At 40.4% G+C, this 27,930-nt stretch overlaps 1 protein-coding gene across 1 annotated transcript in view; it reads right to left on the bottom strand.

Moving 5' to 3' along the window:
* tbkbp1 (TBK1 binding protein 1) overlaps window positions 1-27,930 on the bottom strand; it is an 84,625-nt gene that overhangs the window by 34,260 nt on the left and 22,435 nt on the right. Inside the window, exon 2 of the mRNA XM_011488385.3 lies at window positions 74-333. Within this exon, the coding sequence (XP_011486687.1) occupies window positions 74-316 (243 nt within the window). The 5' untranslated portion in view covers window positions 317-333. The remainder of the gene's footprint in view (window positions 1-73; window positions 334-27,930) is intronic.

Raw genomic sequence — 27,930 nt, 5'->3', positions numbered from 1 at the left:
CTTCTCTTGACCCTTGGACCTAATAAACTATCTGAAATTTATGTGTCAATTTTGACTTAAAATATCTCTTTACCTTTATCTCATATATCTTTAGCTTCCTCTTTATAGTGCTGTTTTCTCGCTCGAGGCTGCCCAGCCTCGTTTTGATGTCCTGATAGGCAGTGATGAGGGCAAAGTGCGAGGCTGAGTAGACATCATCCGGAGGAAGAGGCGATGACCTCCATGCCATGCTGCTGCAGCCATCCTCCTTGAGGCCTCCTGCGTCGTTGCCTCCTCCCAGCAGCCCCAGCTCTCCTCCACCAAACAGAGACTGCATCACTCTGAAACCTCAATCTGAAAGACAGACAGCTTGTTATTAACACTTATTTTTTCTGTTTAATTCAATGTACTCTCCAAAAATAACTCATTTTTAAAGTGCTAGCAGGATTTTTAAAAAACAAAGCCATTTTCTACAGAAACAGCCGGAATCCTGTCGCTTTGAGTGTAAAATATTCAAAAGCAAAGTGAGCAGGAAGACACAGGAGGAATACTCTGCAACTGATATTTACTGCAGGCAGGAAACGGCTTCATTTTTTAACTCTGGGTTTTAAAATCTTGGTATTATTGAATGCAAAACATAAATCTTAACATGTTAACATGAAGTCTGTAAAGGATGTTGTATACTGACAGCAAAGAAGATACACACAAGCTATTATGATTAGACTATCGTCTATGAATGTTTGCAATAAAATTAGGTTTCTCCCCAATAAGATTGGAAAGCTATCCATATTAAAATATATGTTTAAAACCTTAAAGCGTGACATTAAAATTAAATTTTAAAACATATTCTTTCTCTAAATATATTCTGGTGATTTTTATTATGAAACAAACAAAACTTGAGAATAACCAACAATAACTCATGTTGCATTGTTGGAGAATTGGAGTGGTGTCCTTTTTTACATCTAATTCTACATTCACACTGGCTTCAGCAACACACATTTAAGAAGCCACTTCCAACAGAAAGTTTATGTAAACGCACTTAAACATGCGGTCCGGGCATCCATGTTCAAAACTTTTGCATTCACACCACTAACTTTTTAAGTCCATTTTCGGGCTCTACATGCTAAATGTGTGGCCATTGAGCCTAGGTTGTAAGTTAAAGCAGTTGAAGGGTGACCAATCAGGAACTCAGGTTCAGTAGTATCAGATGAGTAGAATCGTTTGTAATTCACAGAATTGCAATTATTAATTTGTCCTGAGGAGAAATTTATAATTGATGTTTGTGCCCAGATGGGATTAAATTATATATCATATATATTATTTCATATACTGGAATAGAGCTGTCAAAGAAAAAGCCTTAGGCAAGATTTGCGACATTTGCACGACTTGAACATTTCACTACCAACTAAACACATGTGCTAGTAGCGACAGTCCAGTATGAAAAGCATATCCTAAAAGCGCTTTCAAGAACCTAAATAAGCATCACATACTTGGTTTGAACATAGCATAATCTAAAGCTCAGTGGCCTTGTGGTAGAGTGTCCACCCTGTGACTGGAATTTTATGAGTTCAAATCCAGGCTGAGTCATACCAAAGACTCCAAACAAATGGGACCCAATGCATCCCTCCTTGACACTCAGCATTAAGGGATTGGTTCCAGAGTGCAGCTGTGTCTGCAGCTCACTGCTCCCCCAGGGGATGGGTCAAATGTGAAGAACAAATTTCACACACCTACAGTGGTGGACAAAATTGTTGGTACCCCTCAGTTAAAGAAAGAAAGTCCACAATACTCACTGAAATGACTTGAAACGTTCAAAAGTAACAATAAATTTAAATTTATTGAAAATTAAATGATCAAGATCAGCCATTACTTTTGATTTGTTGATTAACAGAATTATTTAAAAAAAAAAAAAACTAATGAAATAGGGCTGGACAAAATGATGGCACCTCCAAAAAGACTGAGAACTAATTGCCCAGGGGGTCATGATGAACTCATGTATGTCCTTTAATTAACATCACCGCTGTTTTCAAACCCATAATCTGGTCACTCTGCCTATTTAAAGGGAGACAAATAGTCACGTTGCTGTTTGTTGAAAAGGTGTGTACCACACTGAACATGGACAACAGAAAGCGAAGGAGAGAATTGTCACAGGACATTAGAAACAAAATTATAGACAAACATCGTAAATGTAAAGGCTATTGTGGTGGTTCAACCTCAAACCACCACATAGGTGTTAGTATTTCTTTATTTTTCTTTAAATTAAAACATTAATTTTTACTTTGTTTACTTAAAATAGATTAACAATGGGTGCACACATTTGATTAATTTGTTTTAAGTGAGAAAAAGTAGTTTATTTACTTTTGTTTGTTTTCTGAGTTTCCATCTCAGGTGAGCCATCCACAGTAATCAGCAGAGGAGATTGGGAAATTCCACTGGGGAACTGCAGGGGTTGCCAACTCTTCTCATGGACTTTATTTTGCTTATTTAAATGAAATGATTTAGTCCACTTTTTGTTGAAGACTACTTTTGTATTATATGGATTTTGTTTGGTTTCTGTTTCTCTGTTTTGTAATCAGATTAATTAGTTTGATTAGGTTAGTTTCCCCTCCCTCATGTGTCTAGTATGGTTTGTCCCTGTCTATAAAGCTTCCCCAGTGTGTCAGTGTAATGGCTAAGTCTGGTCAGGCCTGTTCAGTTTAGTCCCGCTTGTTTTGTTTCATTTAGTTATTTTTTTCAGTTGGGCCCAAATTACTTTAGTTTTGAAACTATTCTGTTTTTGTACCTTTTTTTATCTTCCTTTACAAAGAAAAAAACTAAAAAAAAAAACACATTAAAAGATCTTGCAAGAAACACCTATTTTTGTCCATTGACCAATTGTGAACCGTCACAGCTATAAAACCATCTATAAGCAGCTTGAAGTTCCTGTGATGACAGTGGCACATATTATTCAGAAGTATAAGGCCCACGGGACAGTAGCCAACCTCTCTGGACATAGCCAGAAGAGGAAAATTGATGACAAATTGAGGAGACGGATAGTTGGAACTGTATCCAAAGAGCCCAGAACAACCTCCAAATACATTAAAGGTGAACTCCTAGATCACATCAGTGTCAGATCGCACCATTCGTCGTTGTTTGAGCCAGAGTGGACTTCATGGGAGACGACCAAGGAGAACACCACTGTTGAAAGGAAATCATTAAAAAGCGAGACTGGAATTTGCAAACATGCATGTTGACAAGCCACAAAGCTTCTGGGAAAATGCCCTTTGGGCAGATGAGACAAAACTGGAGCATTTTGGTAATGCACATCAGCTCTATGTTCGTAGACTCAAAAATGAATCATACAACGAAAAGAGCACTGTCCCTACTGTGAAACATGGAGGAGGCTCAGTTCTGTTTTGGGGCTGCTTTGCTGCATCTGGCACAGGGTGTCTTGAAGTTGTACAAGGTCAAATGAAATCTCAAGATTATCAAGACATTCTGGATAGAAATGTGCTGCCTAGTGTTTGAAAACTTGGTGTCAGTCGCAGGTCATGGGTCTTCCAACAGGACAACGATCCTAAACACACAGCCAAAAAACCCCAAGAATGGCTCAGAGAAAAGCGTTGGACTATTCTGAAGTGGCCTTCTATGAGCCCAGATCTGAATCCCATTGAACATCTGTGGAAGGAGCTGAAACATGCAATTTGGAGAAGACACCCATCAAACCTGAGACAACTGGAGCAGTTTGCTCATGAGGAGTGGACCAAAATACCTGTTGACAGGTGCAGAAGGCTCATTGACAAATACAGAAACCGTTTAAGTGCAGTGATTGCCTCAAAAGGTTGTGCAACTGTATATTGAGTTATGGGTACCATCATTTTTGTCCAGCCCTATTTCATTAGTTTTTTTTTTTTTTAATAATTCTGTTAATCAACAACTCAAAAGCAATGGCTGATTTTGATTATTTAATTTTCAATACATTTTAATTTATTGTTACTTTTGAACGTTTCAAGTCCTTTCAGTGAGCATTGTGGACTTTCTATCTTTAACTGAGGGGTACCAACAATTTTGTCCACCACTGTAGGTGTATGAGAGCTACTGGGACTCTAACTTAACTTTAATGGTTTATGATAGAGCCATCAGGATTGTGTCAAGTTTATTTTTGCTTTTTTGAAACATTCTCCCACAAACTGAATTATTGCTGATCTCATTATGTATATGTTGGATAAAAAAATATTCTTGGATAGAAGAACCATTTCCGACTACTCAACATAATCTGATCTGAAACTGAAGGAGAGGAGGACAGTGTGGAAGTAGACAGAGAGAAAAAGAAAAGGTAGAAGTTTAGCACTTGCAATAGAAACTTTCAGAATGTAGTTGATTCTGACCTTCTCGGTGTCTGCTCTGCCTTCTCCTGCAATCACCTTCATTGCCTGCACCTGTTCATCTGCCTCGTCATGCCCTGCTCACCACCAGAAAGTTGTCAGCTCTCCAGCCTGACATTCAAATCCTGTTTTGCTTGGCAGATCTTGTTTTAACCACAATCTGCCCTGGGGTTGCCTCTGCCCACCCCTTTTCATTCATTCATTCATTCATTCATTCATTCATTCATTCATTCATTCATTCATTCATCTTCTTCCGTTTTGTCCCTTACAGGGTCACGGGGCTGCTGGAGCCTATCCCGGCCACTTAAAAGCGAAGGCAGGGGACACCCTGGACAGCTCGCCACTCTGTCATAGGGCCTGCCCACCCCTTGTCTTTTCTTTTGGCATCCCAGTGAGGAAACTGATTATGGATTTAACTTGTTAACTGTATCTAACCCTGTTGCCCATGATGGAACTAAATACCACTGATAGACTTTGTTGCCTCAGTCAGTTGCCCAGCTTAGTCCTGCTTCTTAAAGTTGCTGGGAGTCTGCCCAGTGCTCCCCTTCTTCTCTGTGGAGGATCAGGAGGACCTGACAAGGAAGAGACCTGTCAGGTCAGCCTAGAGGAGAAGAATTGCTCTGGTGGCCATTTTTAAGAAAGGAGACATGTTATGGAGACTGGAGATGAATAAAGCTGATGAAGCTAGGCTGAGGTCAAAAATGAACATAATAGATTTGGTACACATATGGAAAATAAGAACTTTTTATAATTTTTAATTTAAATGTAAAATCTCTAATCTGGTTCTACATCAGAACTGATTTTTGTTTTTACTCTGCGGTAAAGCGTCTCACTATTGATGCTATGTAGTTTGTGGGCATGCTGCCTCCAAAGGATGCTAGCAAGTTTCATTGGTCCATATTAGGTGAAAAAACAACTGCTGAACAATCACGTTACCCAGTGTTAGCCCAAAATACTCAGGTGAAGAAGAGATAAAATGCCCCCACTGATGTGACTTCCCCCTCCCCGAAAGACCCACAAGTCATACTTTGTCGATACAATCTGAGAGCTTGGTGATACTGAGAGAGGAGAGAGTTACACAACTGCAAATGTATTTGATGCATACTGGAAAGGATGCTGTCCTGAATCCCAGCGTTGCCTTGTGAGTCAGCGATTGCCTACTGAGCTATTTTCATCTGCTATCTTCCTCCACCGCGCTATTTTCCTCACATTTGAAGAGTAAGGGGAATAAAGCCTCAGCCCATCCACAGCTCTATTCTATGCTGGTCCAAGAGGATGATCCAACAACACTCCCACACGCACAGAGACTCACAAAAACACACGTCTGTGCACATGAGGCCAACAATCCAGGAGCAAAACACATGAGACGGAGCAAATATTATCCAGGCGAATTTCAGTCATTGGCTGTCAGCTGCCAGAAGAGCCACATTAACACTGGGAAGATAGTAAGTGACTAGTGTTGATATGACGCTGTCAAGGCTGGCACAGTTTCCCTTTGTAAACACTTATATCTGTTCACAGTGTACTGCACAGCAGCAATAGAGATGCTAAAGAGTTTAAAAGCTGAGAGGATGAGATTTCTGAGAACGGAATCAATACAGGAAGGATTTTGCCAAAAGCAATTGGCATTGACAGAATTTTTCCAGGATTTCTAAGTCAGCCACAATTAATTTAGATTTTCACAATGGCAGTTAAGATTTTGTGATATCTTAAATTTACACATATAATTTATCCTAAAAAGGAATTGCAACATTTTAGACAAATGGAGATGTTCTGACATGTTCCTTGGTTAAGTCATCTTAACAATGCAGACGCCTTCAGTAAAGAAAGCTTTTACTGGGATTGGACTTTCTTTACATGAGCTTTAAATAAAAAAATGCCAGGGTAAAAGAAAAAAATAAGAAAACGCGTTAAAAAAGACATTTTTAACACTAAAAGGTGATGAATTTACATTTTCTTAAAAGGTAAACGTTTTTAATGTTTTGTTTTAACTGTATATATCCTTATATGCATGCTTTCATAAAAGTAAATGCTTTTTTTATAACAATAATTTAATTTATTTTAATTTTTTTCTTTCATAAAGAAAACTTTGACTTTTTAAATTTGTTATTAAAGAAAAAACATCTTCAGTTAGTTTTACCCAAACATATTTTCAATACCACAAGAATGTAAATGAAAAAAAACTAAATTTAAAAACATGCCAAAAGATAAAAACACTGTCCTTACATTTATATAAAAAAGGGGTTTCCAAACTTTTTAACCCTTCATGTCGTATGACATATGTTGTATTAAATCCAGGACTTCGCTCAATTAATTTGACATGAATGGAAAAAACATGATGAAATTCTTTTATAATTGTAAATAAATTCATGGATGATGGGGTAAAAATTACAACCTATCAATATTGAATAGTTTTTATTTATTTATTATTGACTGGATATTTTTTGTATGTATGAAAATAAGAACTGTAGTCCATTTCTTTACTTAAGAGTACAAGAGAAAGAGATATTTTTTGAGTTTCACCATTAGAACGCCATCTCAACATTTTATTGATTTACTATTTAGACATACATTTATTCATTTATTTTGTTGCAATATTGTGAAATTTAAAAAAAACAGACTACAAGAGAAATGTTTGCAAAGATTTACAACTGTTATTATTTTTATGATTTAATCTGATTTTCCTATTTTATGTAACCATGATGTATATGCTTTTACCAAAAGAGAGAGATGAAAATGTGGATCCAAAATATAAGTACATATTATAATTTTGAATAATGAAATAATTTGTGGTCTCAAATGCTCTTGTCATTGTCCTCAGCTTGGGCTAAGAACTGGGACTTCACTTAGGAACCCAGGAGTATTCATGGTTTTGTGCTTCACTAATTGGCTGCTCTGAAAGTAATTTATCACACACAGCACTACACACACACACATTCACAAAAGCTTTCCTCTCCCAAAAATATCCTTCATCTAACTTATTTTAGCCTGCCTTCCTCTCCTGTCTCACATTAACTCCTCCATGTCATGAAGCTTTCAACGGTTTCCTGAACCTGTCAGAGGCATCCTGTCCCTCTTTAGCTTCACACCAAGAAAAGTCTAAATGTCTGAATTCCCTGCTGCGTGGAGAATCTTACACATTGTATACATGTACTATTGTGTGTTTTGTTTGCATTAAACTGTCAAATGAATAAACTGACTTTTGTTTTGTTGTAGCTGGAGCTGTAGGATGTAGATGATTCTAATTCCAATGCAGTGAGGTTGCTCAAATGTTAAAAAATGTTTAATTATTATGTATATTTTCTAGTTGTCCGAACCCACCAACCTACACCAACAGGTCTCCTCTTCAGCTTCCCAGCAGCAGTCATATGTTGTATTTATAAAGCAATTCAAATAGCAGATACCATGTTGGATACAGCACGTCATCTGTCATACTGTCATTACTGACAGTATGAAATAAAAATCATGAAGAGCTTTTGTGCATAAGTGGACATTCAAAAACAGCAAAAAGCCAAACAACAACACCATGACCAAGGAACCATAAACATGGAGACCATTATGTCTTTGTAAGGAATTCTCATGCCACACACTGAAGCTACACTGTGCCACAGTTGTAACATGCAGACACTGAGGCCATCTGTTCAATAAGATATTTATGTCTCTACATATTAGAACCACATAGATATTAAACATATAGCTGTTGGCAAAGTATCAAAAGAAAGTATGGAAATTCAGCATTGACCAATAGCCTCCTTAACCAGACAAAAATAAAACGCGTTCATCAGTGTTATGAATCTGTTTTCAATTAACATTCAATAGCCGCTTGATGTGGACCCTTTAATGTATGTCTTTTTATAGCTCACACAAAAATCTTTGCAGCTACATTTCTATGAAAATCTCCAGTTGCTCCCCCATAACAACTCTCCACTGTAGATGCATTTGGGGGGTGGAGGGATGGAAAATGTTAGTAAATGTGGAGTGAGGAATTGGAGTTGCTTTCTGATCTGTAATCATTAAGGAAACAGAGAGAGGGGTTGGTTTTGTTTGACATGGTTGAAGAAGCAAGATGCCAATGTATGTTCAATTTTACAATTGAAGTAATATCAAGGAGGGAAATATTTTCTGCATATTCATCCATTCAAATTAAGTTAAAAGAACATTTGAGTCTGGAAGCGCTTCATCCATCCATCCATTTTCTGAACCCATTGAATCCTTTTCGGGGTCACAGGTTGCTGCAGCCTGTCCCAGCTTTTGGGAAAAGGCGGGGTGCACCTTGAACAGGTCGCCAGTCTGTTGGAGGGTCATGACTCACACACATACATTCAAACCAAGGTACAATTTAAAGACACCAATCATCCTATAACTGCTGCAAAAGCTGAATCTTTAGATAATAAAAAGATACTTGTTTCAAGACAGAAAAATCGTAGAATAAGAGTTCTTGGTAGAACAATTTGTCTTACCTCATTGAGAGATTTTTATTTTTTATTTTTTCTGGAAAATGCAAAAAAATAAAAAAGGAAATCTGCTAGAATTATTGATTTATATCTAAGGGGGCTGTTTTTGCAGTGATGCATGTTTCTGGATTGTGGGAGAAAGACAGAAATCCCAGACAAAACCTGAGAATATATCAGAAGAACATCCAAACTCCACACAAAAATGTGCCAGCTGGAATTTAAATCAGGGCTACCTTGCTGTGAGAGCGCCAACCACTATGGCCCCCTGCAGCCTGTGAAAGCTTTAATTGAAAACAATTCTTTTTTTGCATTGTTTTGCAGTTCTAGTGATCTCAATTCACTTTTTCTTTAGGCTTTTTTTTAATGACACCTCTGTTTAAAAACTTTTATTTTTTTAATTATAACAAATTAAAGAAGTCAACATTAATAATAACCCTTCAAGCAAACCAAAGACAAATTTGTAAAGGACCTCAAACTTTCCTTACCCCACAAATGTGATGTTTGGTTCAAACTTACATTACTGATACCAGCTAGAACAAACAGAAAAACATGCAGAAGATATGTCTTTAATTATACATTTTGTTTATTTAAAAATTTCTATGACCCTGTTTCTATATTTATGCGTATTTAATTCATTATTATAAATGTACTAATGTCCGTCCTCTCTATGTCAACAAAAGAAAACCATGGTATGTAAAAAGCAGAGAACAAAAGAACTAACTCAATAATAAGGGAATATGTGGGATTTTTTATTAAAAATGAAAAATGTTTCATCAGAATGACTATTTTTAGAGGTCATTCTGTCTGGAGAGTGAAACCCCCCTCCCTCTGTGCCTCTGTGTGAAGAGCTGTAACAGTCACAGGCTCCTTTGTGTTTGGTGGACCACATGAATCTGCAGAGGCGTAGAGAGGCTGGGCTCATGGTGGTCATTTTCGTGTCAGTTACAATGCTGTAAATAAATAAACACTGCTTTTTTTCATTCAGGCTGCGATACGATTCTAAAGCTGTCATGCCTCGCAAAGACCAAATTGTGAATCTGTCACAAATTCTCCAAAACCTTTGTGGTTCATTACTGATCAATTCAACTTCCCACTGCCCTGGCAGGTAAATCAACACCAAGAAGACCAGAACTTACGTTTCTATTTATGCAACATAACAGCAGCAAACCTGTGACAGACTGGCGACCTGTCCAGGATTCCCCCTGCCTTCACCAACGAGTGGCCGGGATAGGCTAACAATCGGGGTTGTTTGTTATTCTTCAAGTGCGTTTATATAAACCCCTTTTGTAACAGATGTGAACTTTATTAAATCTTAGCCGCTCAGACATGAACAGGGGGAAGGGGGGTGTTGATAATACAAGGTCATGGGATGGGTGTCATATGTAACTTCCATTACATGCGTTGATGCTCATACACACACATACACACACCATCACGCGGCATCCAACTGTCGACCACCTTCCTCCTGGTGCAGGGGTCGGCAACCTGTGGCTCCGGAGCCGCATGCTGCTCTTTCATCCTGGTGCTGCGGCTCTGTGGTTGTGTAAAATAACAATCATGTTCTTAGATTGTGGTGGTGCCTTTAACACTGTCTGGTAGTGCGAGCTGGAAGGAGGAAAAGAGCAGCGTGAGCACGCGGAGGGGGCGTGTCTGCCACGTTTTCCACCATTTCACTCATCTAAACTCTGGGTGTTTGACAGACAGAAAAGTGTATTCAAGGTTGTGTATAATGGACAAACGATCAAAGGAAACATAACGCTCATAAATACTTAAAATAAATAATTAAATAAACATCTTGACAGCATTTTGAATCAATACAAGTATCACCAAAGGAACTATCGCGAAATATCGGCTAAACCAAGGGTCGGGAACCTATGGCTCGCGAGCCATATATGGCTCTTTTGATGGTCACATGTGGCTCGCAGACAAATCTTTAATTATGCTTGTTTTTTTTTTTTTTTATTAGACCAGTCCTTCCCGGGCGCGATGCGATGCCAGAGGCGCGCAGTAGTAGCAGTGCTTGGAGAGAAAAATCTGCGCCAGCATTATCAGTTTACTATTATCTATTATTTCACAGAGTTTGGACCAACTGGAAACCTGTGAGTTGCCGTGCCTAAAACTGCGCGCTCCCGTCTCTGAGAAAGAGGGACGAGATGTGTGAGGAAGAAAGCATAGGGGGCGGGGGGGAGGGGGGGTTTGTGGTCACGGGCAGCAAGGTGAATCACGCAGGGATTGTAAAAACGTAAAACCCGCTGCCCGTCACTGCAGCGTGTGAGTGTACATTTGGCTCCGCGTCTGCATATGAGCAATCTTTCTCACATCTAAAGAACAGTCAGACCTAAGATCACGTTTAAAGTCTCAATGCCTGCATGAAGCAGAAACTCACCACGTATCAACCAGACTAGACCATCAGCAAAACTACCACGAGAAATACTCATCATTTATTAGCAACAGCATAACAATGTTATTAAAAAGAATCTACAGACTTATTGTACTTTAAAAATGTTGAAATTACATCAAATGCACACATTCATTTGAATATTTAGTGATACACATATTGTCGCGGACTGAGTTGGACTGGGTGGCTGTCGGGCCGCGTTGTAAGTTCTGGAGTTCATTGAACGCATCATGCAGCGATCTCATTGGCTCTAAGTTCTGTCGCTCAGCCTGTTGTTAGGTAGTTTGGACCAATGGGGTTCAGCTATGGGCCAAATAAGGGAAATGGGAGGGCTGGAGCGGGAGCAGGGGAACGTAAAGTTGAGAGAAGCGCTCACGTCAATGGGAGATTTTCAGGAGTTGCTGAATTAATTGTACGGTGCTTGTTGCGGTCTACAGTAACCAGAATAAAGAACCTTAAAAGAGGTTAAGTCTCCGTGCCTCAGTGTGGGAAAGGGACACTACATTATTGTATGGCTCTTTCGAAATTACATTTTAAAATATGTGGCGTTTATGGCTCTCTTGGCCAAAAAGGTTCCCGACCCCTGGGCTAAACGATCTTTTTCTAACAATGGCTCGTTGAGTGGTACAGGTTTCCAACCCCTGTCCTGGTGTGATTGTGTGTTCATATGCTAAGGCGGTGCAGTTAAAATTGGTGGAGTTGGGGCAAAACGGACGCCTCCGTCCTCCAACAGCGGCATCCGATCACCCAAACATTCCCCCCAAAGTCCCCCGCATGTGTGAAGGTGTGCATCATGGTGATTGATCTGTTGTGTATGTTCTACTAAAAGGTGCGTTTAAAATTGGTGGTTACTTTCACCAATGGTCCCCACGTAACTAGGGCAATAAAAATCTGGGGGAGAAGGATGGCCCTTTTTTATGAAATGTAATTTATTTACCCTTTATTTCCCTTTTCCCTTGAAGTGTTTTGTTTTAATAAATATTGATTAAATATTCGATTAACTGCTACACATACTATTTCTTTTAAACACCCCCCCCCCCCCCCGCCCTCCACTTCTTTCTGTCTCCCTCTCGGGCTTCCCTAGTGAGATGTTTGTGTAAATAGGAATACTGTCCCATCGGAACCCCGTCCTCCAGCCCCTGTCTAAGCCGGACGCGCCAGATCGAGCAGGTAGCGCAGCAGGGGTGCCATAGAGCTCTCCAGCCACCCAAATCTAGACAGCAGGAGAGGGGTCAGGCTACACATTCCCCCTAGGGCGCAGATCCATGGTCCCCCGCCCAGAGCATTTAGAACCCCAATGGGAACCCTAGCCTTCAGACGCTGGACCACTAACCCCACCAGAAGACCCCCACCGACCACCAAGCACCCAACCCACCTTCTTTGACATCATGTTGTTTTGATTCCTGCAACAGGACAAACTAATATGAAGAGCGTTGCAATCAACAGAAGCTACATGCTTGTCATCAGCGTGCTTGTGCTGTAATTATAAGAGTATCAGGCTGATGACAGTATTTAGTGTAACCTCGCAGAGCAGCTCTAATGGCTGCTCTCTTGTGAACTCATTAACAAACCTCTCACCTTGTATGAAACAGGTGGAAGTCATCTATGCTCTGCATTAGGAATGATTGCATTAATGACAAAATGTATTAAGCAAAAGCGAGGAGAGCGGAGAACTCTATACTTCACACTCACAAGGCATTAAAGCCCCAGTCCGATCCTCTTGATGTATTTTAAGTGTTTATAGTGGTTTCTTAATTATGATTAGGAGGTTTTTAACTAAAATTTTAAAAAAATGTGTGTCGTTTTCTAGGACATAATTTCTGCAGAGCGGCAGTAGTTCAATTTTCTTTTCTGCAGAGCGGCAGAAATTCATCTGTGAGTTGTGGACGGGACCATGAGCGCAAAGCAACCCTGCTCCTCTTCCCTTCCCCATAACTGAGAGCTCTCTGTGGCAGTATGACCAAAACGGATTGCAATCGGTTGGACAAACTGATAGAGAAGTGTGCATCTGTGATTGGGAGGAGGGTGGACTCAGTGGGAACTGTGAGGCAGAAGAGGATGAGGACCTTAACGCAAAGCATCCTGGACAATCCCAAACATCCTTTGCACAACACAATGTCTGCACAGAGGAGCACACAGAGCAATAGGCTCCTTTCACTGGGCTGCAGGACAGAGCGCTTTAAGAACTCATTTGTCCCTGCAGCTATCAGGCTGTTTAACAAATCTGCCTGATATGAACTGCTATTTTATTTCATGAACTGTTAATTTATTGTTATTTATTGTGTGTGTTTGTGCGTGTGTTTTGCTACCGGACACCAGAATTTCTCCCGTGGGAGATAAATAAAGTATCTGTCTATCTGTCTGTCTGTCTGTCTGTCTGTTTACACGCTCTCACCCTAGCCCACAACCCCAACCTAACATTACTTGTGCAACAAAAATGGAGAGCAATATTGGAGCTATCAGCCATATCATTTTGATCCAGATTTCTGCTCAAATGAGGAAATTGAATACATACATGGACCTAAAGCATCCATTTGGAATAGAGTGGAGCAGGGAGCCTTTGACCCGCCGGTTATTGCTTCTGCATCACAACTATTGGCTTTTTCAAACTGTTTTTTTGTCTGCTCCTGATTCACAAATATTTGAATAAAGAAATACTCAGAAATGCAATTTTAAGATTAATTGTATTTATATATGTCTTTATATATGCTCCATGTGGCAGAACATGTTAAAACATGTTAATGAACATGTTAAAAACACAATTTTAATTGGAGTGGAACTTTAATCAGTCGAGTAATTGAGGAAAAATGTTGTCGCTCTATAAGTTTGAAAATTAATTTCTGACCCCAGCAAATGTAGCACTTTCCATGTTTGATTACGTAATGTTGTGCAGTTTATGAAAAAGTAATGCATTAGTAATTAAGAATTTATAGAGCATGTGAGGGGGTGGGGGGTTTAGCCTGTGATGCACTTTGGGGGGGGGGGCTACTTGGCAGTGGTCCCCCTCCCATGGTTGCCGTATGGAATGGGCCCCCCCTCTCTCGGTTTTATTTGCACCTTAGACATGTAGGGCCCTTGGTAGGGGGGGTGCTTGGACATCACTGCCAGCAAGCAGCAGATGTCCTCTTAGCACCCTACCCGCCAAATTTAACCGCACCTCAGACATCTAGGGCCCCTTGGTGGGGAGGGTGATGGGACATCACTGTGAGTATTTAGGAGATGCCCCCTCAGTGCCCTACCCGCCAATTTTAACTGCACCCCCTTAGTACACACACCCTTCACCCCTCAAAATATGCATTCCAACATAAACACACACACCCTCACAAGCATTTCGCAAGGAAGGTGGGACCTTGGACCATCTGTCCCCTACCCCATCCCTGGTAGGGGGTACAGGACCCTTGGCAACGGCGGCCGTGTCCCCTGGGTGCTGGCTTCCTGGACCCGGCGGCCCTCTCTCCACGCAGGGAGAGGGATCCCTGAGCTTTCTGGCAAGGCCAGAAGCCGGGGTTCACATCACACCTGAGCCAGGGGTGTCCATGTCCCTGTGGAGTGGGTTCTGGTTCTCGCCAAATTTCCAACTGTGGCCGAGCCTGGTCGGGCCATGTTTACAACACCCTTCATGGGCCCCCCTTCTCCCCGGGGTGTCCCCCTCCTGGGCGGGGACGGCTGGCCCCTGCCTTGCTCCTTTCTGGACCAACTGTGGGCCGGGTGGGTGGCTGCCTGGAGCGCGGAGCTGGTCTCCCTTGGGGGGTCCTGGCTCGTACCTAGGGTTGGGGCGGGGGGATGCCCAGATCTCCTGGGTGGTGATGAGGTGCTCGTCTGGGGCTGTGGGCACCTTTCTCGGGTGGGGCCCGGCGTTGGGCCTTCCTGGCGCAGCGGGGTGGCTGCTCTCCTGGTTGGGCTGTCCTTGAAACCTTTGATCTATTTCAGCATGTGAGTTGCCCCACCCACAGCAGAGGGCACACTCTGGAGCTGCTCATCACAAAGGGGGTTAATATTTACAATGTCAGTGTGGTTGATGTCGCCCTCTCTGATCATTTCTGTGTATTCTTTGACCTGTCTGTTGCTCCCAAACCACCGCCTGGCCCTGCAGTTGTCCAAAGGACACAAATAAATGAGAGCACTAGGACACAGTTTGTAGAAATGAAAAACCCTGAAAACGCCAATGCCAATGTTGATAAAATGCTAAATTCTGTTACTTCTAGCATCTTGAATGTTTTGGATGCCATTGCCCCTATGAAGGTTATATTGAGAAAACATAAACAGAAAGCTCCCTGGAGGAACGATGATCTAGTCAGGGCACAGAAACAACAGTGCCGCAGAGCTGAGCGAAAGTGGCACAAGTCAAAACTCCAGGTTCATTATGGAATGTATAAGGGGGACTTGTACGCTTACAACCAGATCTTATGCAGAACAAGGGAAAGGTAATTCTCTGAAATCATTAGAAGTTGCAGCACCAACTCTCGTGTCCTGTTCACAACAGTAAACAGATTAACTAACCCTCCAACGCAGCTACCAATAGACATGGTTTCCACACCTAAATGTAATGAGTATGCTGTATTTTTTAATGACAAGGTTCAGGGCATTAAAAAAGCCATCAACTCCACAACACATATAACTATCCAACGGCCACCTACTCACTCTAAGCTGACTCACTTTGTACCTGTCACTGACCAAACTGTCCAAGAGACCATCACCCGTCTGAGCTCGTCTACATGCTGCCTTGATGTGTTACCCACTAGATTTCTAAAGTCTGTCCTGAACAGTGTGTTGCCATCAATTACTCAAATAGTTAACATGTCTCTTCAATCTGGAATATTTCCCGAGGCCTTAGAAACTGCAGTCATTAAACTGTACTGAATAATTACAGACCTGTAATTATTAATAATTACAGACCTCTAATCTGCCATTTTTAGGAAAAGTCCTTGAAAAAGTTGTCGACCAACAGCTCACTGACTTTCTCTTTTTAAACAATTCATTTGATGTTTTCCAGTCAGGTTTTAGACCCCATCATAGCACAGAAACTGCTCTTTTCAAGGTAACCAACGTCATCCGCCTGAACACTGATGATGGCAAAGTCTCTGTCTTAATCCTGGTAGACCTGAGTGCTGCCTTTGATACTGTTGATCATGGGATCCTTTTGCACAGACTCCAAGACTGGGTTGGCATCTCTGGATCTGCCCTAAGTTGGCTCAATCTTATCTAGAAGACAGGAAATATTTTGTTGAAATTGGGAGTTGTGTCTCAGACTACATGGCCTTGACTTGTGGTGTGCCCCAGGGATCGATCCTGGGACCCCTTCTGTTCAACCTCTACATGCTGCCACTAGGGTACGCAGTAATAACATATCTTATCACAACTATGCAGATGATACTCAGATCTATGTGTCACTGACAACAGGTGAATATGGGCCGGTGGATTCACTCAGCCACTGCCTCCAACAGATCAGTGCGTGGATGCAGAACAACTTTCTCCAGCGAAACCCAAACAAGACCGAAGTTATTATTTTTGGCCCACAGAAACAAAGAGAAAGTGTCAGCAGCTACCTTCATTCTCTGTCTCTTAAACCCTCAAATCAAGTCAGAAATCTAGGGGTAATCATGGACTCTGACCTAAACTTTAACAGCCATATCAAGTCAGTAACATCAGCGGCATTTTACCATCTGAAAAACATTGCCAAAATCAAAAACTTAATGTCAAAGCCAGACCTGGAAATACGTATTCATGCATTTGTCTCCAGTAGGTTAGACTACTGTAACGGCCTGCTCACCGGCCTCTCCAAACGAGCCGTAAAACAGCTTCAGTACATCCAGAATGCTGCTGCTCGAGTCCTGACCAAAACCAGGAAGTATGATCACATTAGCCCTGTGCTCAGGTCTCTGCACTGGCTCCCTGTACCTCAAAGAATAGACTTCAAAGCAGCTCTGCTTGTGTACAAGTCTCTCCATGGCCGCGCACCAAAGTACATCTCTGACATGTTAGTGGCATATGAACCATCTCGTACTCTGAGGACCTCAGGGACCGGCCTCCTGTTGATTCCCAGAGTCAGAACTAAACAAGGGGAATCAGCGTTTCAATATACTGCAGCTAAAATCTGGAACAGCCTTCCTTAAGTCGTAATACAGGCCTCTTCTGTGTTCATGTTCAAATCTAGACTTAAAACATTTCTGTTTAGCCATGTATATAACTGAAAGGTCCTATCTGGACTTTTCTTTCCTTTCCTTCCTTTATTTTTAATTCAATTTTCAATTTTTTTCTTTTCTTTTAAAGTAAATATTACGTTGATTATTTCTATGATGTATTGTGATTTTAATGCATTTTTCTGTTTTGTGAAGCACCTTGAATTACTTTGTGTACGAATTGTTCAATCCAAATGAACTTGCCTTGCCTTGCCTTGGGCAAGCACTCTCTTTCCCCCCATGCCCCCCTGCTCTCTGGCTCTCGGGGCCCCGCGACGGCCCTGCTGGCCCTGGCCTGGGTGGTGGATGTGATCGCCCCGGGGGGCTGTTGTTCTCTGCCTGCTGCCGTAGGGCGTTGGGGGGTTCTGGCTGCCGCAGCTGCTGCGGCGGGAGTCTTGGTGTGGGGATAGCTGGGCACTCTTCCACCTTCTTTTCACATTCCACCATCCATTTTAGAAGAACATAAACACTCAATTGAGCACAGGCTCACCTTTGCACTAATATTTTGTGTGATTGATTGAATGAAATATCTCACACTAGTTGGTTTGAAGGCATAAGTATGCATGTGTGAACACTATCTGTGTTGTGTACATGTTGACATGTGGACATTTTTGCAGCTAGCAGGTTTGTTTATAACATTTGAGTGTGTGTGTGGACAGGCCCTGCCCTTTTAGATTTGTATTACATCTGAACCTTTACTGTAATGATAAACATCCAGTAACTTGTTGCTTTATGCTGCTTCATGGTTTACCCCCCCCCCCCCTTCTGTTCACCCTCCTATCCCCCCCTTTCTCTAACATCCCTCTCTCTTCTTCCCTTCTTTTCTTTTCCGTCCGGTCCAACACAACCTCTGGTTTGTCTGAAGATTAATAACCCCTGTTGTTAAAGTAAAATATGTCCAACACAAGAGGCCTTCAGCTCTCATCTGTCTGCCCAGCTTTTGGACAGGACAAGTTAAAAAAAAATACAAAAAAAAAATAAATGAAGAATTTATAGAGCATATCGGTGTTCAAAACATAACTATATCAGAGTTTAAAGATTTTCTTTGATCTGTAGTTCTGTTTCTTTGATTTGGCATCATTCACTCAAAAATTTGCTTTACAGGATTCATCTTCTCAGAATAATAAAATTATATTTTGAGAGCTAAATGTTCTTTTAAAATATGCAAGTCTCTGGTAGAGCTTTGAAATAAATGAGGAAAAATAGTGGTTTTTTGGGCTTAAGATGATTGATTTAGCTGCTGCTATGGATCCATGAGACATTTTAAAGGTTGCAGTGAGATGAAGGGGAGTATTTCTACTAAAGATTCAATTTAAAAAAATGTTTCTAGTACAGATTACACAGAATTTAAATGCTTAAAGCCTGGCTTGTAAATTTGCCAACCTAATCAACCTATTAACAAACATTTCAAAATGTATGTTTTTAAAGGTCATAATATTTCAAGTAAATGACAAAAGAAATATTTAAGTAAACCAAAAAGTCTTAAATGAATGAAAGAACTTGGAAATAAAAAAAAGACGACACAAAAAATGTATTTTGACAGTTTTTGCCCATCTAAAATGTTCATTTGAGGCCTTATGTGTCGAGATAAAAACGTAAATCTGAAGATTGCTCCTTAAAGCCTCTGAGAGAATATAAACAGTGTTCTGTGTGTGATTCGGGACCTCTGTTGTATCCGAGGGCATAAACATGAGAACAGCAGAAATCATGCCGGCTCAGTCAAGCCATGGTTTGGGGGCGATAACAGTGGCAGCATCAAAGAGGTAACAGCCGCCTGATTCCCAACAGAGTAAAATTTGAATGCTGCTGCTTCTGTGAGGAGAAATACAACTGCTTTTTTCCGCTCAGTTTCACTTACTTTTTTCAGTTACTTTTTCTTTCCTAGAGCTAAAAGCAAATTTTACTTAATCTGTTTCTGCCTCACCAAACCTCTCTGAACTACATGTACAGCCCAGTTCTTCTTTTCAGTTTCTTTCTATTCCCTCATGTCATCTGCACATGGTGGATGTTGAACACTTTTAGCAGACATCTTTATGTCTGCTAAAGATTAGCTCTAGCCAGCACTTTTGTTTCTAAAGCACCTGTTAATAATGCTTTTTACACCAACTAAACCTAAAGGTCGCTGAGCCTGAATCCTTTAAAACAGACAATCTGAACAATCACGACGTTGGTTCATGACTTTGTGCTACTGCAGACAATCTGGACTCTAAGTTTGACCCCAATGTCTGGTATGTTTGTTTGATGGATGTATATACTTTATTTTCTTTATTATCATTCCAACAGCTGATTTTAAGACTGCTTTTTGAACTCTGTTGACCTACACATTGAAGGCTGCTGTGTTTTTTTTCTTCTCCACATGCCATCTGGAGGAAGAAGTGTCCGAGAAAGTGGAGTTTGGGATACAAACGGTTAAGACCCAATTCAGGAACTGTGAACCAACACTCCCATGTCGGCAGCAAGAAGTTCAAACGAGTGTATTGTTAACTACTGACCTTGTATCTCTTAGGCTCATAATTCTTTTCTGTAACCAGAGCAACCACATCTAAATAAAAAAGGAGGTCGGACAGGCATCTGCAGAGCTGTTGGAGACAGAGGCGTTGGACGGTTGTCTGTTTCGGCTCTCCTCTCGAGAAATCGTCCTGGGCTCTTGTGTCTGTTTTTTATTACTGTCTTGTGTTTTCAGATAAATAACCTTGACAGATCCATTCTGTGCCTCTGCATGATTAAATAAGCTGTGCTGATGTGGACTTCCAGAGGTGAGTTTGAGCACCAATCAGTGAACTCTGAAGTGGTGCTGATCTGATCCCAAAAGATGAAGGGTAAGATTCCCCAAAGATGTTACAGGACAATTAGTAGGAGCTTCACTTCTGGTATGTGTATGTGAGTGGGTAGGAGGGGTGCAGTCAGTCACATGCTGAATAAGACCAGCACAGATTTCTGGCATTTCTGAGAACATCTCAGTTTGACAGTACAAACACCTCCACCTATTCCCCATATTTTGGATATGGAGCTGCATTACATGCATTTCTGTCCAACCAAATCACTGTTAAAAACAAAAAAAATCTAGATTCATTCACTGCCGTTTTATCCCTTTCGGGGTCGCTGGAGCCTATCCCGGCCGCTTGTGAGCAAAGGCAGGGTACACCCTGGACAGTTTGCCAGTCTGTCGCAGGGCCACAATCACACACCCACTTAGAATTGCCAATTGACCTATGAAGCATGTGTGTGAAGCAGTGGGAGGAAGCTGAAGAACCCACGCATTCACGGGCAGACCATGCAAACTCCACACAGAAAGGTCCCCCATTGATGTTCTGTTTCAGGTCCCCCAGAACCACTGCGCCACTCTGCAGCCCAAAATTTAGATAATGAGAGGAAATATAAATGTTGATCAAAAGATGTGTTTCATGAGGAGCTGAAATTGTGTAGCAAGTTTTATGTTTGCTTGAGCATGAGCTGACACTATGTGCCTACAATGAATTTAAATTTTGTTAATTGAACTATTTACTTATCATTCTTTCATTCGATGGATAGCAGTGGTATAAAATAACTGGTTGTTATGCTTAAATTACCAAAAAAATAAAATCTAATTCAATTACATTCATTAAGTGTTTATGTTTTTAATTATTTTTAGTCCTAGTTTTCTTGCAGCTTTCCACCTAGTTGTACTTTGAAATATCACAGCAGCTCTCCATTTGTGGATTGTCCCTCAGTAAATTTAGGCCATTGATTTTCACTTATTTGATTTGGGTCAGAAATACTGTGAAACTGTTTTTAATACCTGCGTGCCCCTGCAGAAGATCTTCAGCCCCCATCTGTGCAACTGAGGTTTAACCGTTTGCCTCAAGGCAGAAATCTATAAGTACTCATTTGAATTGAAAAACCACAGCACTCCATCCCAGTCCTGGACAGAAATATTAATGTGCTGCATTTGGTTAAGAAACAAGTTCTAATTTTCACACACTATAAAAAAAACTTTTTCTAACAATATCTTTAATAGATACCTCTAACTTATGGTTAAAATGGCAGATTGAGATATTTCACAGGTTAAAACAGGAAGGGTATAAATTTGTCAAGTCACTCTCAGCATGAACTCCTGAGAAGAAACTAAACAGAAATTCTCTGTGACAGATGGTGTAAAATTCACATTTATGGCTCCAGGCTGACCAGAAGCCAGCACGGCCTTTTAGAGCAGAAATCAAATACATCTGACTCTGAGCTATAACCAAGACTCTTTGAACAGCCTAAATATTAAATAAAAAACAATATTTTAAAAAAAACTACGTATGCTAACAGCAAGGTTTCTAAGGCCTTCTGTAGGGGTGGGATAAAAGTAAGTAATTTTAAATGTTACTTGTGGGTTCACCTTAGCTGAACATTATATTATTTTAGAAAGATGATGAAGATAAGATGAATAAGAAATAAGAATAAGATTAGAAGATAAGATTTTTTCCTTTTTTTTAAAAAAAAACATGTGAGCTTGCAAAATATTTTATTGCTCACACATCCTTAGTAATGAATTTATGGGTAAAATTTCTTGTTCAGGTTGTGTTTCATGGGTGATTTATAGTTTTGGATAGAATCATTAATCACCACTGACATGCACATTATCACTATTCTATCGGTTTAACGCTGATCCAAACAAACTTAACTGGTGTTAATGGCTTCTGTGAATTTTTTGGGGTCTCTGTGTCACTTTAGATTTATACAGTCCTTTTTTGGCAAGCAGAAAGACACTTCACAGCTGGAACGACATGGGTTTTTAGCTGAAACACAATAGGAAACAAAAAATGCATCATCCATCTATGAAGCCAGCAAACCCCTTTGAAATTTAAATTAAGGACACCAATCCTTCAGATCCTGACACTCCAGGCCCAATCACCTGCATGCTACTGGTTTCTTACTGGTTTGAGGTTTCCAGAAACTGCTAATCTACTGGGATTTTCCTGACAACCATCTCTAGGGTCCAAAAAAGAGGAAATTGTAAGGATTCTGTGGTTGAGCTTGGTTTTGTTGTTGTTGGTCATGTTTTTGGTTTCCTTTGTCAGTCACACCGGTTTCTGGTTCATGATCCACAGCTGTCTTCCGTTCAGTTAATTGCCCTCAGCCTATTTAAGTGTTTTGTTTTCTGTTCATCCTTGTCAGGTCATCTGCTGTTTTCTCCTTTGCCACCTTTTGTTGCTTCCATTGTTTTGTCGTGTTTCAATTTGTTTATTAAATCTTTTATTTTGTGTCACCAAGCCCGGTCTCCTGCATTTTGGGTCCTTCACTGCCAGTTCCTGACAAAAATATGCTGTGAGCAGCAGTTTTGTGGACGGAAATGCCTTGTTGATGCTTGAGGTCAAAGGAGAATAGCCATACTGGTTCCAGTTGATTGAAATGCAACATTAACTCAAATAACCACTGGTTACATCCTGCTTTGTATCAACGGGTCAGGTTGGTGGTGGTGATGTAATGGTGTGGGTCATATTTTCTTGGCACACTTTGGGCCCCTTAGTACCAATTCAGTATGGTTACAAACCTAAGTATTGTTACTGACCATGTCCATCTCTTTGTTACCACAGTGTACCATCTTCTAAAGGCTCCTCCCAGCAGGTTAACACCCCATGTCACAAAGCTGACTCATCTCACATAACATCTCAGACTGGTTTCTTAAACATGACAATGAGTTCACTGGACTGAAATGTCAGTCACAGTCACAGATCTCAACCCATTAGAGAACCTAATGGGAACAATAGAGTGGCATCATGGATGGGCAGCCGACAAATCTGCAGCAACTGCATGATACTATCATGTTAATATCGACCAAACTCTAAGGAATAGAATATATATATATATATATATATATATATATATATATATATATATATATATATATATATAATATGTATAGCTGTATATATATATATATATATATATATATATATATATATATATGTATAGCTGTATATATATATATATATATATATATATATTGAGTAGATGACAAAAAGCTAACCGCAGTATCTGTCCGTTAATGACACTGTTGTTACTGTGCTTCGACAAACATCTTCAAGACTCTATGTTCACCTGAAGCACATCTGTAGTGTCATCAGCACACACACAACTCTGCCTACATCCCTACTGTCCGCAAGAACAATGCACACATACACACACACACAACACACAAACATACACATGACACACCAAGTTTATTTAGCCTGTCAGCAGGAGAGAAGCAGCATCTCTAACAAACGCCGTGCTGTGCCATGCCATGCTGCTCCATGATTCATCACCAGGGAATCAGCTGTGCGCACTAAAGGCAAGCAGGGAGTTGGGTGCCTGCACGAGAATTAGGCAGCTGCCATTTGGGAGATTAATGGCAAAGCCAAGATGGAGACAATTTGCTGTCCGTTCCATTTCTCTTCCTTCGCTCTCACTGCTGTTATCCTTCTTCTCACCAAATTGGAACTAAATTGACAATTTATTCATTGTCTCCCTAACATTACACGTCAAACCTTCTCAGCTCTGCCTCTCACATCCATCCGTCTTGTTATTCAGAGTTCATCACTGACCCTTAAACTGGAAAACTCTTTCCTGACTTTGGATGAGAACGTCCTCACACGGGATAAAAAAAATTCTCATTATTGCATCAACCAATCAAATGCTAGAAAAACAACTCAGTGTGCTACCTAACTGCAGCCCTAGAAGGAAAAGACAGAAATTAACAGATATAACAATGGTGGGGGGTTTTTTACCCAGAAATGTACAATCCAACAACTAGTTTCACTCAGCCTCCTTAATTAACCATGACTGCCCACAGTCACGAACACATGTGGCCCATTTTCAGCACCTTCTTCCTTGCTGACAAGGTGAGTGAGTAGGGTGACTCATGAACACTTGTGTTTCCCGCAGAAACAAAGCCTGTAATTTGGTCTCAGCTGGTAAAAAGAGCATTAAGGAAGAGAGGGCGATGCTATCTCTCGGTGCACAGTTGGCATGCCAGCAGGCTCGAGTGAAACATGGCTGCTGTGAATGGACAAGATCCACAATATGATGAAGAGAAAATGTGACAGGGTAGAAGAGGCAGTCAGCCCTGAAGCCATCCATCCACTTTGTAGATCCTTAAACTGCACTAATAGAGGGTTTGATTATATAATAGATGAACCAAATGATTTAGGGAGAATTCGCACAGTAATGACACCACCAAAGGATTTGGAAATTACCGCAATTCTTTAAAACCTGACTTTTCTGATGTATTTTACAGGCTCACTTCCACCTGGAGACAGAAATTGAACACACTCTGTGCGCCATTTATTAATTAAAGAATGTTGTTTTTTTTCTTTGACCATGACAGGAATAAAAAAATGTGGGAGGTTACATTTTTCAGATGATCTTAAAAGAACAATGCAGCTTGAACTCTGTCAGCCCAAACAAAAGGTCACCACCTTGGTGGCAAAACATGGATAATTTATGGAGATAGTAGGGTTGGTGTGCATTAACGAGCCCTGAAGCTGTGGTGATGAGGTCATCTGTCATCTCTCAAACTGGTCAAGGGAAGGGGCAAATTACAAAAACACAACAGAAAAGAGGACTGAGGACTCAGAGTTCCTCATCCAGATTAAGGTCGCCTTGAACCAGCACCAGGAAAGAAATGCTTCAACAACCGCCTATTCCCATATGATCCAGAACGAGCTACAATTATTCTAGGCAAAATTCCCAACTGTTGGTGAATTAACACGTTACATAAACATCAAATCCAAGAATATTTATAATCCAGGTCATCCCAATTAGGTACTAATTGTCCTTATTTATGATGGCCTTTGTATCTGAACGTTAACAGGTTTTTGGTGTAATCGCTGTGCTGAGCAAGCAATAGGAAACCCTGTGGGCTCATGATGGAGTTACCTCATTTGTAGATTGTTTTTTGGCAAAAAATGACTACATCTAAATTCTAGGGGAGCTATAGATGCTTTGTAGTTGGTGTGGTTAAAAGATGGAGGCTTCAGCGTATAAATCAGTGGTGTAGTCTAGTTTTTTTTATATCAATTTTTTTTTTTTTATCAATCCCGGAACATTTCCAAAGTAAAACGTCTCCCACAGCACCAGCTGCTACAATCCAGCCACACACAATAACTCCTACCCTTAATACTGCATAAAGTGTGCATAAATGAGAATGTGATATGTAAATACAGGAAAAAATTTTGAAGACTTTAATTTTTTTAACAGGATTCTTCTAAAAATCAAGAAGCTACTGCACATTTCATTAAGTTTAACACTTAACAGAAGAAGGGTCCCTATAGGATTGTAATAAAGTTGAAATTGTTTGCAATGAACAGGAATTTCATTTAAAAAATATACATTTTAGCCAGTTTTATAAGCTGCTGCAGAGCAGAATGAGAACGTACAGAACACCATGACTCGACTGCTTTGAAGTGGAAAGCAGAACCAGTTCGATCTCATCACATTCAAAAGCAGAGAGCACTGGATTAATAGCAGCAAAAGACTCTGACAGCTGGATCGGTTCGCATTATGTCAGTGCCTTCAGCTTTTCCTCCCATTTTTTTTCTACTTTTGTCTTCTTTCCTATCATCCCAGCACTTGTGCTTCTCGGAGAGCCACAGAACTCGGTTTTCCTCTGATGATATACTGATGGTTTGACATTTACTTACTTTCCAGTTTAATGTCCCTCTGACATCTTTTTAGAAAGCATGTTGTACATAAAACATTGGATGAACAACAACTTGGGAAAGTAAGATGACTGTCTATAAGCATCCACAGATTCATGCAAAGCCAAAAATGATCCATTTATCACAAGTTTGAAAAATTTAAGTGACAAATCAAATCCAGTAAACCACACAGTTGTGCTAAAATAAATCTGAGAGCTACATAAAAGCATTTGTGGGTGTTCAGATGAGAATCTGGTGCAACTGATCAATTCAGGTGCATGGATGAGTCAAGTCACGCCGTGACGGTAAAAGACTGGAGGCTTGGATCAGAGAGAATCAGTAATAAGCGTGAGTGCTGCGATATACGAGCAGAATGCACATCCATCTTGCATGACGTCAATCAGCGGTCATGCATCAGCATCTGCTTATTAAGGTGACACAAATCACAACGTGAAGGGTTCATGAGCACACATGAGCTTTTTACCAAATAAAAAAGCAACAATCAGAGAAAATTTTGGAAAAACCTTCAAAATACCAAAGATTTTTGTTTTTCAGGAACCACAACTTCAGGGGACACTGAACTATATTTGCTTTTAAGTTCCTTTTGTCCTTAAAAGCTCTGAACTTTCATAAAAGTCTCTGAATCTTCAATTTGTCTCTTCTATTTGATGCCAACTTAATGTTTTAGAGAGATTTTCCCTGTAATCCCTATTTCTACAAACATTTGATTAAAATGTCCTTATAAACAGGAGGCTTTGTTCTTTGAGATTTCATGGTTGTTATAATTAAACCTTTCCTAAAAAAGTCAACACCTGATCCTTCACTTGCACCTAATTCCAGGCCTGTATCTTATCTCACCTTTGTTTCTAAAGCTCTAGAGGAAACTGTTGCAGATCAACTCTATGCGCTTGAACAGAAATGGGCTTTGGGGATTTTCAGTCTGAATTTAGAGCTCATTGTAGCTCCGAAGCAGCTCTGCTGAAGGCAAAAAAGATGTCCTCATGGCTGCAGACAGTGGACTTGTGTCTATTCTTGTTCTTTTAGACCACAGAGCTCCAACTGGTCAGAACATACAATTGGTTTTACAATAACTGCTTTTAACTGTTTTAGCCCATATTCCTTTGAAAAGTTCCGGTTAGTTCATGAAAATGAGTCTTCCTCATTCAACAGTCAGTCATTGTGTACGACAGAGCTCTATACCTGGTCCAATCCTTTTCAGTCTGAGCACTGTTTCATTGGGTAACAATGCACAGCACAGCATTTCCACTATTATCTTGCGTTCACACCAAACGCAAGTTGAGCATCAAATTTGCCTCTATTTTGGCCCACATCAAATTTGCTTCTAAACACTTGTCCAAAAATCCATCATTAAACCTGATGTCCATGTTGTGTGTGGTAGGAGCTACTGGTAAGTCACAGGGCTATAGTGGTGGTGACATAAAATATCTCTGACAACAGCAGTCATCTTCTCCATTCAGTCTCTGCCACCTAAGTAATACTTTCAGTGGGAGGTTGTTGTTATCCATCAACAGACTCAATAAATTTGTTTAACAGACCAATAAACTCATTTTCGAAAAAAGAAAATGGAGCACAAGGAATTCTGTTGGTTTTTACAACATTGCACTCTTGCTTTTTCATGAACCATACATGTATGTTCATCATTTACCCTCTTTTGTTTGTCTGTCTTTCTTACCCACAATCACCTTTTCCTGATCTAGACTGAAAGTTGTCATGCATGTCACCCAGCATTGCAAAAGCGACAGCATGACTTCGCATTTGTAGTGAAAAATCAAAATGTGTGGGGTTGAAGCTCAGAGAAAAAAGAAAAATCAGTTATTCAATTTTCTTTCCTGCACAAAATGATAGGTTATTGAGTGAGCCTGCACCCAAACATTTGTGTGACAGCATGCT

This window comes from Oryzias latipes, chromosome 19 (assembly GCF_002234675.1).
Source record: "Oryzias latipes chromosome 19, ASM223467v1".
NCBI lineage: Eukaryota > Metazoa > Chordata > Actinopteri > Beloniformes > Adrianichthyidae > Oryzias > Oryzias latipes.
The sequence above is the reverse complement of the archived record's forward strand: the minus strand, read 5'-3'. Positions and strand labels throughout refer to the sequence as shown.